This window comes from Lemur catta, chromosome 1, assembly GCF_020740605.2.
Source record: "Lemur catta isolate mLemCat1 chromosome 1, mLemCat1.pri, whole genome shotgun sequence".
Taxonomy (NCBI): Eukaryota; Metazoa; Chordata; class Mammalia; order Primates; family Lemuridae; genus Lemur; species Lemur catta.
In genome coordinates this window covers 230,883,888-230,902,446 of record NC_059128.1, presented here as the reverse complement: position 1 = coordinate 230,902,446, position 18,559 = coordinate 230,883,888, and the positions used below count along the sequence as shown (strand labels likewise).

Sequence of the window (18,559 nt, the reverse complement as noted above, 5' to 3'; positions counted from 1 at the left end):
GTTCCTTGGGAGAGGAGTCCAGAACGCTACAGGAAGAATGAGGGAACTCAGTTTCACCTCACTGAGACACTCAGAAGGACTTGCCCTGTGAAGTGCCGAAGCCACCCTGGATAGTTCTGTTGGCACACCCTGCCGTATTATCCTAGAGAGACTGAATAACTCAGACTTTGGGAAAGTAACTCCCAGGAGACTGTTGTTGTCCCATGGGTTCACCTGGTAGCGGGGAGAGGGCCAGATCCTAGGATCAGACCAACCCCTAGAAGTAGGGGGTAGGTTTTTCCTAAAGGGTGAGAGGTAGAAACTTACAATGTAAAGGACTAAAGAGATGAGGGTGCACTGTGAAAAGGGAAGCAAGCTTAGAAATTAGTGGTGTCCATGAAGGGATCCTCTCTGAAATATTTAACTTCTTTTCTCTTGAAGTTTTCTCCCACTTGGTATTGGGATATTTTGGGGTGACATACATCTTGGAGGAATAGTGAATATAATATATAACAAAATAAATGACATAAAAGATCTCAGAGCAATCCAAGAAATCAAACTAAAGATTAAATTTAATATTATAAGTGTAAAAACCTACACTTGGGTTCAAAAAGCCAATGGTAAGAGGACCCACTGTGGGAGATACAACTTAAACAATACATTAGACACAGTAAGCTCAATAGGCATCGACAGAGTGATCAGACTATTAAAAAATACTATCTTATTCCTGATAACACTTCTTATAGAATGTCAAGGGAACACCATCACTTTCTTATGAAAGGCCCCAGTAGAAACAGTTAGGGACTACAGGGCAAATCACAAGACTACAAGTCAGGCTGCAACAGCAGAATACACAGTCACACAAGGTGCCAGGCAGGGTGGGTGGGAGAAGTGTGACGGAACAGCAACCAAGGGGACTTAGACACGGGAAGTGTTCCAGCTCAGCCAAGGCTTTGGGCAGGAGAGCATCCACAAGGGAAACCAGGTGAGTTCCCCAGCGTAAGACGCAATGAGACGGCAGCATCCATAAGCAAACCCCGTCAGCTCACCTCTGCGTGTATTTCTAATTGGTAACCTCAGGAAAAATAAATGACAAATGTTCAGCACTTTTGTTGCTAGAAAATGACCCATTCATACCAAGCATTTTGGAAAGACATGTGGGTCCACTGTTAATCTTGTACTAATATGGGTTTTTATTTTCTGAAGCTATTATTTCAACAACAGAATAAAAATAACAAGAGGTGCCCTCAGAAAGTTTCAGTGCTAAGATGTAGTAAATTAATTTTGACAAGAATGCAAGTATTTATGATAAAAGAAGAACTATTTTAAACAAATTGGTCTTAGGAGTAAATAATCACTGATCTCCTTCATAAAATGACCTTAATGAAAAATAAATACCAGATAAAATCCCTTGGGTAATTTGCAAGTCTTAAGACTTTAGGAGCTACTATCCAAGTATCAAGAAAACTTACCCTAACACATCCATCTGACCCAACAGTAATAACTTCACCCTCATCCAGCATTATCTGGTTGATGGGACCATGGTGACAAGACTTGTTCCCAGCTCGACAGAGCTCCACTTTGATGAGACTACCTTCCCAGAGCAGCATGTTGCCCCATTCCGATCCTGAGAGCACCTGGCAGGTAGGTGTATGGAAAGAAAGGCATGCATATTAAAACAGAAATATGTATATATTCATGCCTCAAATAGTAGGTGAAATTTATTTTTTAAAGACTATCTTTATTGGTCATGAAAATAAAAAAACTGAATATGCAAAAATAAGAAAATATAGAAATAAAAACCTACTATCCCAGACACAACCACTAATCACATTTTGATGTATTTTTTCTTGCATTATGTACAGTTTTACATCATTATGATTAGGTTGTGTGTTGCTGGTAGTTCTTCATGTGTGTGTGTATATATATATATATATATAATATATATATATGTGTGTATGTGTGTGTATATATATATATATATATATATAAAACAGATTTCTTTGTGTATCTCCTAAGGTCATAAATCAAAAGAGGAATTAATGGGTCAAAAATTAGAGACATGCTTAAAGTTCTTGACAGATGAGATTCTACTTTTTAAGTATAATACTGTCAAATTTTAAAAATGACAGATAAATTGTGAGACTAGTACTCAGTTGAGCAGATTATAGCATAACAATATCCAATTTCAAACAAGGACAGTCATCTGGAGCCACCTCAAATTAATCTGTTTAATCCAAAATTTCCCAGAGTACATACCACCAAACATTAGTTCCTAGGATGTTTAACAAGTGTCACATAATACATAATACTCATTCAGCATTGACTCTGTGCCAAGCACTGCTTGAACACTTTACATATATGTATAGTTACATATATATTTAATGCCAAAAACCATATCGACTAAGCACATTTATGAGGGATACCATGTACAGTTGTGCATGTTGAATACTTTATTTTCCCAGAAGAAATAGCTTTTTCTCATTCCTGCAAAGGAACCATATGGACCAATGGTAATCTTGACTATCATTATTCCCATATTATAGAGGAGAAAACTGAAGCACAAAACAGTTAAATAATTTGCCCAGAATTGCCCAGAGGAGTCAGGATTCTAATATGGGCACCGTGGTTCAAAAACTCCTATTCTTTTCATTTTTTTTTTTCTTTTTTTTTTGAGACAGAGTCTCACTCTGTTGCCCGGGCTAGAGTGCCGTGGCATCAGCCTACCTGACGGCAACCTCAGACTCCTGGGTTCAAGTGATCCTCCTGCCTCAGCCTACCTAGTACCTGGGACTACAGGCATGCGCCACCACCCTCAGATAATTTTTTCTATTTTTACTTGTCCGGCTAATTTTTTTTATATTTTTTAGTAAAGAGGGGGTCTCATTCTTGCTCAGTGCTCAGGCTGTTCTTGAACTCCTGACCTCAAGCGATCCTCCCACCTTGGCTACTCAGAGTGCTAGGATTACAGGCATGAGCCACTGTGCCCAGCCCCCCCCCAAAAAAATTCCTGTTCTTGACTATACTACCTCAGAAGGTAGATGCTAGGATAACAAAATCAAACAAGTTTGTTTCCCCTAGGACCCTTGGAAACTTTTATTAGGAATATTTGGTGGGAATCACCATGAGGAATTTCTAGATATAAAGGAATTTGACTAGGAAAGTCTTATTTTCTTGGAATTTCTGTGCAGACTAATGTTCCATAAAATGCATTTTGGGACACTCTGATCTATTTTTGCCTGCTGGCCTGCTCTAGGGTTCTGCATTCCCATTTCCCTCTCAACTAGAGTAACTGATAACTTTACCCCATCTTTCTACCTCACGCATCTATCTATTTTTACCTACCCTATCTATTTTACCTATTATTACCTGTTATTAGGCCTCAGCCCACTTGTGGTAGAGTCTTTATGTAGACTTATTTTCTGCTGTCCAATGGCTAAAGCTACCAACAGTGACCAAAACCTACATGATATTCCTCTCTGAAATGTCACTCATATTTAGCTTTCCTTTTCCATTTGTCCTGAGACATCTAGGCCTCATCATCTCTTTTTAGATGATAGCAACGTCTTCCTTTCTGGCTCATCTCCCTGACTCCAGATATCCCTTTCTCTCATCCACCTGGCATTTTTGGCCAAACTTATCTATTACTTCTTTGATTTGCAATTCTAGTCTTTCAATATACAATAGTTCTTCCTGGCTGTTATACTCCTTGTATACTAGGACCCTATCATATTTCTCAACCTAAATCTTCCACTCTTTGCCAACATAAATGTTTTGTTCCAATCTGCCTTCTAAAAATCTAAAATTTATTCCTAATTCTAAACATTTCCTTTTGTAGCTCTATAATTTGAAATTGCTTCTTTCTCCTCTACATCTATGCAAACTCTACTGAACCTTTTAAAGATATATCTCATGTTATGTTTTCAACAAACATTGTATTGATATTTATCTTAGCTTAATTCTTATAATATTCAGAGTTTGAAACTGGAATGCTTTAAGATCGTCTTACAGCTTTGGATACATAGTTTTGCCATCATCCAAGGCTTTTTATTTCCTCCTTTACACCGTGTGTTTGAATTGAGGAATTTCATCAGGTAGATGATTAGATCATTTGGTTCCTTAAAGTGAGAGTAACATTTGTATGCGGGCATTTACTTTTAACTGAGATGCTCATAAATAATACTATATAACTCACCTTAAGAGGAAACCAAATAACATACCAATGGACAACTGATTAAAATTAACTATCATTTCAGGCAGTATGCCTATAAATTTTACAAGAGGAAGAGAAGAAATAAACTAGCAATATTAAAGAATAAGCTAACAGATTAAAGCTGCAGTGTTGTAGATGCCACTGTAAAGTGGTTCAAAATACCTGAATAATAATCTGACAATAAAAACAAAAATTAAAAGACTGTATGTAACCTTTGACCCAAGAAGCATCATGGAGCATCATGGCAAAGAAAAAATAGGGGAAAAATAAGTAGTATTAATACAAAAGTTACAACTCTATGACATAATTAAGAGTGACAAGTATGTCACTGTGTAATATATAAAAATTCTCACATACTTTATATATGTGTATAATATTTAATAAAATAGTATTTATAATATTTAGTAAAAAGAAAACAGAAAATAGTATGTACATACAGATTATGACAATTTCAGGGAAATATTTTAATTACAATTGATAACCTGAAGAAGTAAAATTAAATGTTCATTACATTTACAATTATAATATCTGTTATTATTGAAATCAGCAGAGCTTTTTAGAATGTAATATGTTTTCATACACATATTTAAAAACACAATTTTATTACTGTAGAACAGCGGCTGTAGTCACCTTCCCATCCGGGAGCTCCATGTAGCCCTCTATATCAGTAGTGGCTGTTTTGCCAAATCGTCCTAGTGATCCCTGCAGCTTGAGACCAGTGAATGTAAAAGCCATTTCCCAGAACCTGAAAATGAACAAGAAAGAGACCAAATGGACCTCAGACAAGTTTTACTTATTTTTATTTTAGTACGACCCAAACATTTACGTATTTCATAGTCACATATGTTATTTCATTCATTTGTTCATCTGACTAGCATGCACTAAGTATCTACTATCTGTCAGGCAAAGTTCTAGGCAATATTAATACAGCAATGAGCAAAATGGACAAAAAAATAAAATTCTCTGCCTTCATGGAGCTTATATTTAAGAGCTGTGCTGTCTGATGCAGTAGCCACCAGCCATATGGGACTATTTGAATTTAGATTTGAATTAATTAATATTAAATAAACTTTAAAATTCAGTGTTTCAATCAGACCAGCCAACTTCAAGTGCTCAGTAACTAAATGTGGCTACTGGCTATTGTACTGAACAGCACAGAACATTTCCAACCTGGCAGAAAGTTCTATTAGACAGTATTGTTTTAGAGAATATAAATGTTTCCCCCCAAAATTCTAATTTACTACTATGTCACTCTGAGTGATTTTCTTGATCACACTGTGCCTTCATTCTCAGGTATAAAATGAAAATGTTAGTAACACCTACCTCATAAAATTGAAAAACTCTTAGAAAAGTACCTAGCACATAAAAGCAATCCATAAATATTAGTTATTATTAACTTTCTTATTAATAGTCTAAACAAATGACCAATCAGAATGATGAAGACAGACCACACAGAAAAAGAATTTGACTTATCCAATTATATAGAAAATAGATAATAGACGGTATCAACAAACCAATAATATGAAGCCAAAAGCCTAGACAACCAAAATCCTTCTCCAAAGATATGGTAGGTCCTCTGATGGTATGTTTCCATATACTCTGGGTTTCTTTATAGCAATTCACATGTTAAATTAATTGTTCAATGTCTGTCTTTCCCCAACAATACAGTGAAGAGAACATAAACATGTTACTAAATGATAGGAAAATGTAAGGAATTGGAAATTTTTAGCCTCTAGCTAGCAGAGGGTTACTTGAGAATTCCTTCCAAATTACAATTAAAAATCTGCTCAATTATTCTGCATTACTAATGAATGAATAATAAAAAGACCAGATGTAAATTGAATGAATAATAAAAAGACCAGATGTAAAAAGACCAGAATAATTTAGGATAGATAAAAATGTCTTTCTCTTAAAGAAACACTGGGGGCCAGGCACGGTGGCTCATATCAGTAATCCCACTGCTTTGGGAGGCTGAAGCAGGAGGATTGCTCGAGGCCAGGAGTTGGAGATCAGCCTGGGAAACATAGCAAGACCCTATCTCTAAAAAAAAAAAAACTTAGAAATTAGCCAGGTCTGGTAGCATGTCCCTGTAGTCCTAGCTTACTCAGGAGGCTGAGGCAGAAGGATCACTTGAGCTCAGGAGTTTGACGCTGCAGTGAGCTATGATCATACCACTGCCCTCCAGCCTCGGTGACAGAGCGAGATTCTGTCTCAAAAAAGAAAAGAAAAAAAAAACGGAGACACTGGGAATCAAGTTATGGGCAGCTCTGGGGTGGTAATGGTGGACAGTTGCTAAACAAATGCAAGAGACAAGGTGGAGTAAAGCTAGAGAAGGACAAAATCACTCCATCCTTGAAACAGAACAGGGTACAGCATGAAAAGAGCATGGAATTTGGAGTGAGACCTGAGATCAAGAGTAGTCTCTGCCACCATTTAGTACTGAGTCTTTCTTGTCACGAATGACACTGTGACAATTCTTGTTTTACAGATGAAGATTGAGTTGCCACAAATAAGAAATTTAATAGTGGAAGTGAAAGCTCAGTATGAATTTGGAAACACCACACCAATGTTAGTTATTAAGATACTATACAAACTCTTAGGAAGTAAAACCTATGAGAAGGCAGCAGGCTATATTTAAAAGCTTTTCTTTTATCTATGCTATCTTTGGAAATAAAATCCCACGTATCGAATTAGAAAAGGTACACTGCTAGTTAGTTTTAAAAATAACACGTTTTTAAATGATCCCAATGTTAACAACAATGGCAAAAATGTCTGCAGCTCTTAGAAGGTCTTAGAAAATAGTCTTACGATATCCATGGGCACCTCTGTTGGTCACCCGACCTACTTGATGTGGCCTGATCCCGATGTAGTAAGCTGTTCTTCGTCTTCAGGGTTGAAAGTAACCTTAAAAACTTCCTGCGAAAAAGCTTTTGTCCTCAGTATGGGTTGCTCTTCTTTCCAGTTCCAGATGGTCAGTGTGTAATCCGGGTTACTACCAACAGAGGCCAGCAAGGTACCGTTGTTGTTGAAGTCCACGTAAGCATATGCCTTCTCAGTCCCATCTGGAAGGATGAATGGGGGTCTAATAAATAAGGGCACATTTATTTCATTTTCAGAAATGTGTTATAAAAACAAAACAGAGAGGGAGACAGCTGTTGGTGATATGTATTAATGTACGAATTCCCTACAGAAACAATTTCAAAATCACTCATCACCCTTGGTTTTTAGAATGAATTACATAATATGAAGGGGGAGGGTGAAGAAGTCTTAAAATCACATTTTACATGAGAAAACCACTTTGAGAACATTCCATTTTATGAAGTTGGGGAGAAATACAAAAGCATATTAGATAGCAGAGAGAAATCAATCTACAATTTAAAATCCACCACTGAAAAACTCTAAGAATAAAAATTGACTACTGAAATTAATTACATGAAAAACAGAATTGTAAGATAATTGTGATGGTTCATTTTATTTGTCAATTTGGCTAGACTATAGTATCCAGTTATTCAATTAAACACTAATCTAGATGTTGGCTATGAAAGTATCTTGTGGACGTGGTTAACATCTACAATCAGTTGACTTTAAGTAAAGGAGATTATCTTTGATGATCTAGGTGGGCCTCATCCAATCAGTTGAAAAGCCTTAAAAGTAAAACTGAGGTTTCCCTGAAAGGGAAGAAATTCTGCCTGAAGACTACAGCCCCAACTCCTTCTCAAGAGCTTCTAGCCTGCCAGCCTGACCTACAGAGTTCAGACTTGCCAGCCCCAACAATTGCACAAGCCAATTATGTTAAATAAATTTCTTTTCTATCTTCTGCTATTTCTGTTTCTGTGGAGAATTCTGACTGATTTAATAACGCTGTATCTTCTTCAGAATGTGGTAACCTTGAACATGGAATATCTTAAAGATTCTGCTGGACTCACCTCGAAGGATTCTGTAGGGCCTCAGAGAAGGATATTCATAGATGATAATATCTGGAAAACTTCCTTTTTCAGCTACTGTGAAGTGAGTTTTATATGGATGAACCTATAAAAAATAAAATCTCACTAAAATATTAAAAGAAAGACTTTAATATAAATAACCCTACCAATGCAGTATTTAGTATCCATTATTTCACATTTTGTTTATTGGGATCTACTCCAATAGAAAACTCAAAACTGAGCATCTGATAAAAATGTGATCAGGGATATGATTTAAACTGAAAACTAGAAGAATACTCATTTTAAGTTTTATTTTTATTAAGGACAGTCATTTCTAATTCTACAATTTTTTAAATTGCCATTAGAAGAGCCAGAATAATGGTTCTCAATCTTTAATGTGCATCTGAATCTCCTGAAGGGCTTATTAAAACAGATTGCAAGCCCTACCCCCAGAATTTCTGATTTAATAGGTCAGGCCAGACTTGAGAATTTGCATTTGCATTTCTAACAAGTTCCAAGGTGATGTTGATGCTATTGGTCTGGGACCTTGCTTTGAGAAACACTAAGTGAGATGAATTATTTACCCCGCATATAAATCAATCTAAATTTTGTACAGGAAAATTCATGGAATGTATGGAATCCATGTTTCCAGAGTAGGTTACATCCCAATTAAAAAAATTTCACCCTGGACAAACTTACCACAAATGAATGTAAACTTACTAGAAGTGAGAAAGATATAACATTTCCAAGCCAGACACAAAGGAAAATATAGTAAATATGCTCCAAATAAACTATTAGTGTCAGCATTTCAAATGACAGCCACATAAGTTGAATAGAATCTTATGTTTGTTTCTGTTATTTTTGTTCCCTGGTAAGCCAAATGTGCAGGGAGAGATAATGGCTAGCCAAAAATTAAAAATAAAAACAGGCTCTTATAAAAATAAGCTATTTAAAACACATATTGTACTCATAAAATTCTATTTTCAGATACTATTGTGCAACTCCTGGTTATATACCTAAGGAAAAGGATTTTGGTTCTCAGATATAAATTGTAAATCCTGGTACTCAAGATAATGTAGCTCTTTTTCTTCCTTCCACTCTTGGGGCCAAAAGACCTAGGATAGGCTGACTTCCTACTGGCAAGCTGCCTCTTATCCTTCCATTCAAATAAATCCCTGTCACTTCAACTTGAAATAGGCTGTGGTTACAGAATGGACGCTCAGCAAGGTGATGTAACCCTGAAACAGCTAACATTTATTGAGTGTTTACTATGTGCCAGACACTGATCTAAGTTTTCTATGCATTAATTCCTTTAAATTTCACATCAGCTTTGTGAGCTTGGATAACATTGTTATTCTCATCTTATTTATGAGTTAACAGGCACAGAGAGATTAGGTAACTTGTCGGCAGTCACACAGGCTGCAGTGTGGTATGAGAAAGAGGATTCAAGCCATGTATTGGAGCCAAGAAGCAAATGGAACTAACAAACAGTAGATCTCAGGGAGGTAAGGGGAACTGGATTAAGACTGTATCTGTCTCGATCCTCATTTACAAAGAAATATTGTGTAGCACTACAGTCCCCAACCCCCAGGCCGCAGACTGTACTGGTCGGTGGCCTATTAGGAACCAGGCCACACAGCAGGAGACAAGCAACAGGCAAGCAAGCAAAGCTTCATCTGTATTTACAGCCACTCCCCATCGCTCACATCACCGCCTGAGCTCTGCCTCCTGTCCGATCAGCTGCGGCATTAGATTCTCATAGGAGCACAAACCCTACTGTAAACTGTGCATGCGAGGGATCTAGGTTGTGCGCTCCTTATGAGAATCTAATGCCTGGTGATCTGAGGGGGACTAAGGCAGTGATGCCAGCACTGGGGAGCAGACACAAAGAAGGATTATCATTAGCAGAGAGGTTTGACTGCACAACAAATATAATGTGCTTGAATCGTCCCCAAACCAGCACCCTCCCTTCCGCCTCCCACCCCCAGGTGCCCAGTCAGTAGAAAAATTGTCTTCCATGAAACCAGTCCCTGGTGCCAAAAAGGTTGGGGACCACTGGTGTAGGATATGTGATCACAGAAGTTTGAACGGAGATTCAGGAAAATCTTTTACCTTTCTAGGTCTTATTTACAGTAAGTAAAAAAGCTTCTGCTCTCTCACATTGGAGGCTGCTGTGGGACTGAGTTTGGGTGTTTTACTTTTAGTGGAGACCTGAAATTAGTAAGTTATTTGCTTTATACTCAACATAGAGAGTCACCATATCTTTTCTGGAAGATAATTTATAGGCCTGAAACATTTCTCACAGGTTTCTCATAGCCTTGCAAAAGTATTTCTCATCCTCAACTGGATAACAATTTCAGAAAAGACGAGGTGATGTGGACAGTGGAGGAAGGACCTCTGTCACTCTAGGCACCAATAGCTCCAGCTCACAGGGAGAAAAGCCCTTGTGGACATAAAACTGCTCAACATCCAGGTGGATGAGGACTAGCATTCTTGACCATATGACACCTCTGACTACTGTCCTCAACCCAAATTATTTCATAGCAAAATAGAAATTTTAAAACTATCATTGGCCACAAAATTATCGCTAAATATGTGACAATTTGATGTCCCTTAGTCCTCTGCTGATGGTGTGGCCTTCAGAGTTCCTGATACCTCGTGGCCCCTGACTGCATTCCCTCCACAAAACGCACGACCTGGCATTTGGCCCATGCATTTCTACACACAGCTATTGCCACACTATCGTGTACTTGTGTGTCTAGTTTTTTGTTTTTATTTTTTTAAATATAGGACTTGTCTCTTTAGATGGATTTTAAACTCTTTGAATTCATAGAGGTCATAAAATCTTCATTTAAATCCCCCACTGTATGCTCTATGTAGTGTTGGACACACAGTATTATATAATACATTCTTGCTGAACTTATTAATTAGTCTTATAACAAACTCTTTGTAGACAGGTACTTTTATCATGTACACATCTATAGAGACAGATGATCAAGAAAGAAATGAACATGACACTATCTTTCACTCCATACATCTCACTGTTTCCATAGTCAACCTCTCCCTACATCCTGTCTGTGGGTCTCATATTGTTCTCCCTTCTCCCTTCCCATTGCCATGTGCCTGTTTCAGTCCTCAGATCAAGAATCTCACTCACCTCTACTTCTAATCTCTGAAAAAACCTGCATGGTTATGGTGGGGAAGTCTCTTGATCTCTAGAAGCCCCAGCTTCCTTATCTTCGAAATGGGATAATAACATTACAATATTACATGGAGGTAATGCCAGTAAATGTAGCAGTTGTAATATCTGAATTGAAAGTGCCTTAGAATAAAGATGGCTGTGCATCTTATGTGACCCCGCAATACTAAGCATGGTGTTGGCACCTAACAACCACCGTTGGCTGGTCCGCAGAACAATCCAAATGATAGCTTATTTTTTCCTGAAGACGTACCCCAATGACACCAATTCCTTCACCACTGCTACTTTGCAGGTAGATCTGTTCCTTGGTTTTCAAATTCAGAAGGATCAGTTGGTTCCCAGCTATGTACAGTGCAATATTGCTGTCCATAAGTTGTAGGTTGGCCCGCTTTCTGCAGTCATAGCCAAAAGAATGCCTGAGGGAAAGTTGCTAAGGAAAACAAGTGAAAAAAAAACTAACCATCCTAGGGATTGGAAAAGTGACAAAACAAATACATTTTTAAAATCCATACTTTTAAAGATTTGAGGTTGAAGTAGTTGAATTTTACCATGAAATTCAAAAATTTTCTGTGTATCACTAACAATTTTGTTTTTAAACTAGGTTAAAATCCTCATACTCTGATTTAGTTAATATTTTAATTTTACTAGAGAAATCCTGAAAGCACATTGTTCCTGTAGTAATAAATAAGGTTAAGCCTTCTATTTGGGTATCATAAAGAGTACAGTTGTCACCTAAATAATTTCATTTTCCTCTCTCCCACTGAAACTAAAATCACATTGTACAATGTGGGAGAAAGTTCATATCTTCATCATCTTTGGAATCACGATGCCTGTTAAGTGTGTTGACTGACCATAGTAAAAATATTATATAGGCCTCTTCCTTGACATGAAAAGACAAGATGTTTAAAATTCTGACATGTTTGTGAAATGTTAAAATACCATTTAGTAACATAACTACTATAATAAACTCACATAAATATAATTGAAATTTAATTCATATAAATTATGAAAAGCAATTAAGCAATATATAATATAGAACTATATATAGTATATATACTATATAACATATAGTATATAAATATACATGTAGTTAATAGACTAACATTTCTTTTCTGAGTTTGTTAATATACATATGCATGTGTAGGCAAGTGTGTGTGTGTGTGTGTGTGTGTGTGCGTGTGTTAGAGTAAAACTGCACTAATTCAAAATAGAGGTAAAAAAAGTCTAAGTTATATAAACAGCTTTTAAATGTACATTATTAGTATAGTCAAGTTCAAATTAATATACATAAGTTATAAAAGTAATAAATAAGTGGAATGAGATCATTCTATGAAAAAAATTAGAGTTGGCAGAAGAAATATATAGTGTAGCTTAGGCAGACAGATTTTTTTGCTTACAAGAATTTGCTGCTGAACTCCAAAGGTGAAGTATCACTGAAGAACTTTTTATTTCCTGAGCCCTTGTTTAAAAAGCAAGTTCTGATTTTAGAGGACTCCACTTACTTGTAAGTAAAAATTTTCAGAGAAAGAAATTATGTGAAACTCTTAACAAGAAGAAAATGTAGAATGTAAAAAAGAATATTTAAATTAATGCCATTTGAATTGTGAAATATAAACAAATTATCACCAACTATACCTAGCCTATCTCATTACCTAATAGTTAAATTGAAAGAGAGATAGAAAGCATTTCAGGGTATTTGATCTGTTCAAGAAAAAGGAATTTTATAAATTTAATAAAGACAGAGATGCCAAAAATTGAATCTTATATAGAAATGTGCATGAATATGTGATCCAAAGATCTAAATTAAGCTATTCAGGCCTCAAGGAGAATACCTGGGGCCTCCTTAGCCACAGTACAAATAAAGTGTTGGTTCTAGATAAAGATCTCCTTATTGTCACAGAGCCTGCATGGGGCAGGAAGCTTTGCCTAGCCTCTTTTTCCTTTTCTTCAAAGCAGTGCTTTCACCTTTCCTTCTTGCTTCTTTCCTTTCTTTATCTCTTCCCAGGTGTGGATATAATACTTTAGAAGGCTAAAAGTGTGTCAGTAACTATGAGAGTAGAAATGGGTTACCATCTCTTCACTAACTTGGATGGAAATTAGGAATCAGAGATATTCTTATTTCTCTCATGTCATCATCTCGAATTTCAGGGGAAAACTCCCTCTGACATGCTGCTGCTCTGATCAAAGGCCCTTTCAAACCCAGAATTCCTGAGATTGTAACTTCTCAAATCCTCGCTGTCTAAATTACAACCCACTTGAGGGCAGAGACTGCTTCTTGCCATCTTTATTTCCCACAATGCCTACCACACGGTGTCTTGAGCCTATTAGGTATTCAATACATGTTTGTTTAATTAATTAATTAATTAATAATGTAATAGAATCCAATCCTTTCTTTCCAGCCCCAAAGGACAGTGGCAATTAGCACAGTTTCGAAAATGTATTTTGATGTACCTTCAACTCTCTTTTGTCTTGTCTCACCCTTCTGCCTTACCTCTTCTTAACTTCCTGCCAGAGGCTCAGGGCCTTCAATGTTTGTTCATGCGCATCTGGGGTGTCTATTTTAAAATTATTTAAACACTGTGTTAAGTTCTATTTAATGTCTCTTATAAGTTATGCCATAGTTTAGGTGATATTTCATAAGTCGTACATTTCCTGCTAAAATAAATTGATTTAGAAGATACAAATTTTAAAACTGAAATAGAATCAATATAATTACTAAAAGGTTAATTAAAAGAGTACTTAGGGGATACATGACAACTGACCACTTAGAATTTCTTACAACATATAAAGATTATATTCATTCCATCTCCAGAGAGTAGAACTAAGTCCAATGGGGACCATCCCAGAGAAGGCAGATTTTGATTCAAGGCCTCAAAGAGCTCTCTAATAATGCAAACTCTCCAAAAATAGGATAAGCTACTTCATGATTTCCATGGTGTTGAAAGTGTTCAAGAAAAGCCTACATAGCTTATATAGCCACTAGTTCAGAATGAGCAGAGAATATTCATACATTGGAATAAAAGTTGAGGTCCTTTTGACTGAGCTGTTTAGAGTCTAGGCATGTGTCTCTAATAAAGACCCTCCTATCCTGGAGCAGGGGGTTCCCAGTGCGAGGGCTGAGAGAAGGCAGCAGGTGCAAACCCATCTGGGAAGCTTTATCAGAGTACATATGCCCAAGCCTGTCTCCACACAGAAATAGCACAGTGGGTCCAGGAAGGTATCAGAGCATTGTGTACTTCAGGAAAAGCTTCCAGGTGACTCTGATATACCACCTCCACCCCACTGGGAAAAAAACAGACTAAAAGAAAGCAAATAGCATTACTTTCATCAGAAACTTGTCCAAAGACCCTCCCCAAAAAAAGCCCTGAAGAGAGAAAATTCCAGGTTACAAGATGATTCCAGGTGGACTAGTTGAGTTACACTTGGGATTTAACAACATGTTCTATTTTTATGTAAAAAGCAAAACTGAGTCAGGGAGTGTACCACCCTATCTCTGTAAACACACCTTTTATGAGAGGCCAGCTGGGGGTTTAGGCCATGTGGTGATAACCATTACCTGTCTAAAGGCAAGAAATTGCTAGCTAAGGACCTCAAAGGAAACCATATTCTACCCGCTTCACAAAGCCAACATCATAAAGTGACAACAAACACTAAATCCCCTTGTCAGTCATCCCCAATTTTACATATCTTCATAGACTCTTATTCTCCAGACCCATTAAAATATACTATTTTGTACCCTACTTCCCCAGGATCACTTCTCTGATAACTCATCTAATATATAATGTGAAAGTACTCATGCCTGACAATGGTCAGATCAGTGCTTCAAGAAGGGAAATCAATGATTTAACCTGACAGGCACTGGCAATGAAGGCCGAGCTGGCAGAGGTGGTGAATGGGAATAAGAGGCCTTCTGGTCTCCTTCACTTCGTGTCTCATGAACTGCAGCCTTTTCCACCTGTGCAAAGGACAGCCAGAAAATATCATTTCTCTTTATTGTTATTTGGCATCAAACAAAAGCTTAGTTTAAATTAAGATCATACATTTCTATCTCAAATTCTCTAAGGGCCAAGCTTCTTAGAATTACCCAAGACGGGGTGGCAAACTTTTTCTGCAAAGGACAGGTAGTAAATATTGCAGGCCTTGTAGGCCAGATGGTCTCTGTCACTACTTAACTCTGCCCTTGTAGCGTGATGGCAGCAATAGATAAAATGTAAACAGACGAATGCGCCTGTGCTGCAGTATAACTCTATCTACAAAAACAGGTCGGAGGGCAGATTCGGCCCATGGATTGTAGTTTGCCAACCCCTTACCTAAGAAACCAGAATACCCAAATTATACATATTTAGCTAGAGTGGATACACGAGTGTGAGAAGATCCAGTGGTATGTTCGAATCTGGAGTCACAAAAGGCATTGAAGCAAGCTCCATATAATCATAGTAGAAGCTCTCTGATATTTTCTTCTTAACTTCCTCTTCTGCTTCTTCTGCAGCTGGGGCAGGGGTTTCCTGAGATACTAAGAAATTAAAATATTTTAACTAAGAAGAGTATCTGGTGAATCCAAAATTGTATTTCCCAAAAACAGGAGAAAAGTACATAGTCTGCAATACTCCAGCAGTAAGTACCCCTACTGGCCTGAATGTAGGATGCCACCTACCAATGAGCATGGGAGGAAGGACCAACATGCCTGTCAGGGGGGATGCTGAGATCTGTTCATGGCTGTAACAGTCTCAAAGAGCAACTCCCACTCAGTTGCAAGGGAGAGCTGGAGAACTCTCACTAATCTGGGCTAGAGCACTCCTCAGGCCCTCTCAAAACCCAGAAGACTGAGTCTGAGAGTTCTATACATGGTTCTCAGAAATAGAATATATAACTCCAGGGCTGCTAAACTACCCTGCCAAAATACGTGCAATACTTTTCCTTTTATCATTCCCTCATATCCACATCCTGCAAATTTCTCTTTCTGTGGATTTAAAACCATTCAATTTATCTGGGCTATTGATCTTTAAAACAGTGGCAATTACTGACAGAGAACTAATAATACTTACATCTAGTAATTTCCAAATCATCATATTGAAATGAAATTGAACTTCCTTCCAAACCTTCCAAATCTGTGTCTTCTTCCTCTAAATATGAATCTTCTTCAGTAAATGTTTCATCTGTGGTATCGTCTTTCATAGGAGCTATTAAAAATAATTTGTTTTAATAATTCCTAAATTTTGAATTAAGCATTTTGTTATTCTCAGAGTAGCTAAAAATTTCAATTTGCTTATTGTTAAATTTGGTCAATTTTAATACATACTCAAAAATTTCTAGAAGAATCATTTTATTTGGTCTCATAACTTTACAAAATGAAAAATTATTTTCTGTCAGTTCATCTCCATTTCAGTTCATTCCCCATCTATTTCCCATCACTGCTTACTTACAGGGAAGAAAAAGATAAAAGAAGAGAGAGATTACTATGCCACTGTCATAATTTCAATTCAATTTGATTTTACCAACTTTTATAGAGGACCAGTTATGTTACAGACAAATAACGCTTATTGAAGAATAACCTTCTCTGAGTACGATTATTTCCCTTAGAAGTGATATCCCAAGAATAAATTAGAATATGAGCTCCAGGACAATGTAGGCAGGAAAGAGAATTGGAATGGGAATAGAATGGCCTCAGGTGGAGGCCAACATACAAATCAAGTCCAAACATGGGTATGGTTAAGTTACACAATGTTGAACAGGTGAAAGTTAGGTCTTTCAAAAGAATAAGGAAAAAAATGGCAAGTGTATTATTAGGTACCAGAGCTATTAATACCTAGTAGATATGAGACGAGACTAAAAGATTAGGAAAAAGGCCCAAGATTAATATGATTGAAACAGAAAAGCTGGGCCAAACCAATTAGCTGAACAACAGGACAGCGTTCCTTGGGATTCATGTATTTGGATGGAGAGAAAGTAATCCTAGGTACCTAAACGGGCAAAACACATAATAGGGCCCTGGGGAACTACTCTCCAATAATACCTTAGCTCTTTCTTATATAAAGACATGATAAAGATATAGATGATCTGAACACCACCATCAACTACGCTAATCTGATATTTACAAAACACTACACCTACCAATACAGAATACACATTCAAGCACATCTGAGTCATTTAATAAGACAGATCACTTGCTGGAACATAAGACGAGTTTCAGTGAATTTAAAATGATTTAAATTATATAGAATGTGCATGTTCTCTGATCACAACAGAAGTAAATTAGAAGTCAAAAACAATAAGACACTTGGAGAAAACCTCCAAATATTTGGAAATTAAACAACATAATAAAAAATAATGTATGGGTCAAGGAGAAATCAACAAAGAAAATTAGAAAATATTTCAAATTAAATCATAATTAAAATACAACATGTCAAAAGTTGTGGGCTGCAGCTAAGGTAGTGCTTAGAGGGAAATTTATAGTTTTATATATACATATATACATGAAAAGAAGAACAGACAAAAAAATCAATGACCTAAAGTTTCACCTCAGGAAACTAGAAAAAGAAATCCAAAGAACACCCAAAATAAGTAGAAGGAAATAAATAATAAAAAACAATAAATAATAGAAATAACAAAAATAAGAGCAACACTCAATGAGATAAAAACCCAACAAACAACAGAGAAAATTAGCAAAGCCAAAATCTTATTCTTTGAAAAGATCAACAATATTGATAAACTCTTAGTTAGACCAATCAAGAAATAAAAGAGCAACAATATAAATCTTCAGTATCAGGAATGAAAACAGATCCTACAGAGTTATGCCAACAAATCTGACAATTAAGAAGAAATGTACAAATTCCATGAAAGATGCAAACTTACAAAACTTAGAAAAGAAGAAATAGACAACACTCTATTATTAAAGAAATTGAATTCATAGTTAAAATTTTCCCATTAAGAAAATTCCAGGCCCAGATAGCTTTGCTGGTAAATTCTACCAAACATTTAAGGAAGAAATAATACCAATTCTACTCAAAATATTGTTGAAAATAGGAGAGACCAAAATTCTTCCTAACTTATTATATAATACTAGCAATAATTTAGTCCTTTGATAAGAATCAGAGAAATCAATGTCTTAGTAACTGATAATCCTTCACCTTTGTGAGAAATGTGGGTGGTTTGGCTGATACACTTGGCCTAAATTTCTTAATAGGACTTGGGTATAGCAAAACCCCTTCTTAAGTATATGGGGAAGAGTCCATCATAACTTCTCTG

General features: G+C 36.6%; 1 protein-coding gene across 5 annotated transcripts in view; it reads right to left on the bottom strand.

The window, feature by feature from the left end:
- Positions 1 to 18,559, bottom strand: part of CFAP44 (cilia and flagella associated protein 44) — a 94,551-nt gene that overhangs the window by 67,834 nt on the left and 8,158 nt on the right. For 2 of the 5 annotated variants that reach the window (XM_045540270.1, XM_045540271.1), the window contains exons 3-9: positions 16,360 to 16,494; positions 15,674 to 15,827; positions 11,568 to 11,730; positions 8,119 to 8,221; positions 7,038 to 7,254; positions 4,823 to 4,937; positions 1,452 to 1,616 (exon numbers count right to left, since the gene is read on the bottom strand). In XM_045540270.1, the coding sequence (XP_045396226.1) occupies positions 1,452 to 1,616; positions 4,823 to 4,937; positions 7,038 to 7,254; positions 8,119 to 8,221; positions 11,568 to 11,730; positions 15,674 to 15,827; positions 16,360 to 16,494 (1,052 nt within the window). Of the gene's footprint in view, positions 1 to 1,451; positions 1,617 to 4,822; positions 4,938 to 7,037; positions 7,255 to 8,118; positions 8,222 to 11,567; positions 11,745 to 13,765; positions 13,907 to 15,162; positions 15,223 to 15,673; positions 15,828 to 16,359; positions 16,495 to 18,559 lie in introns of those variants that run through there. The other 3 variants (XM_045540274.1, XM_045540275.1, XM_045540273.1) reach the window with 3 other exon arrangements.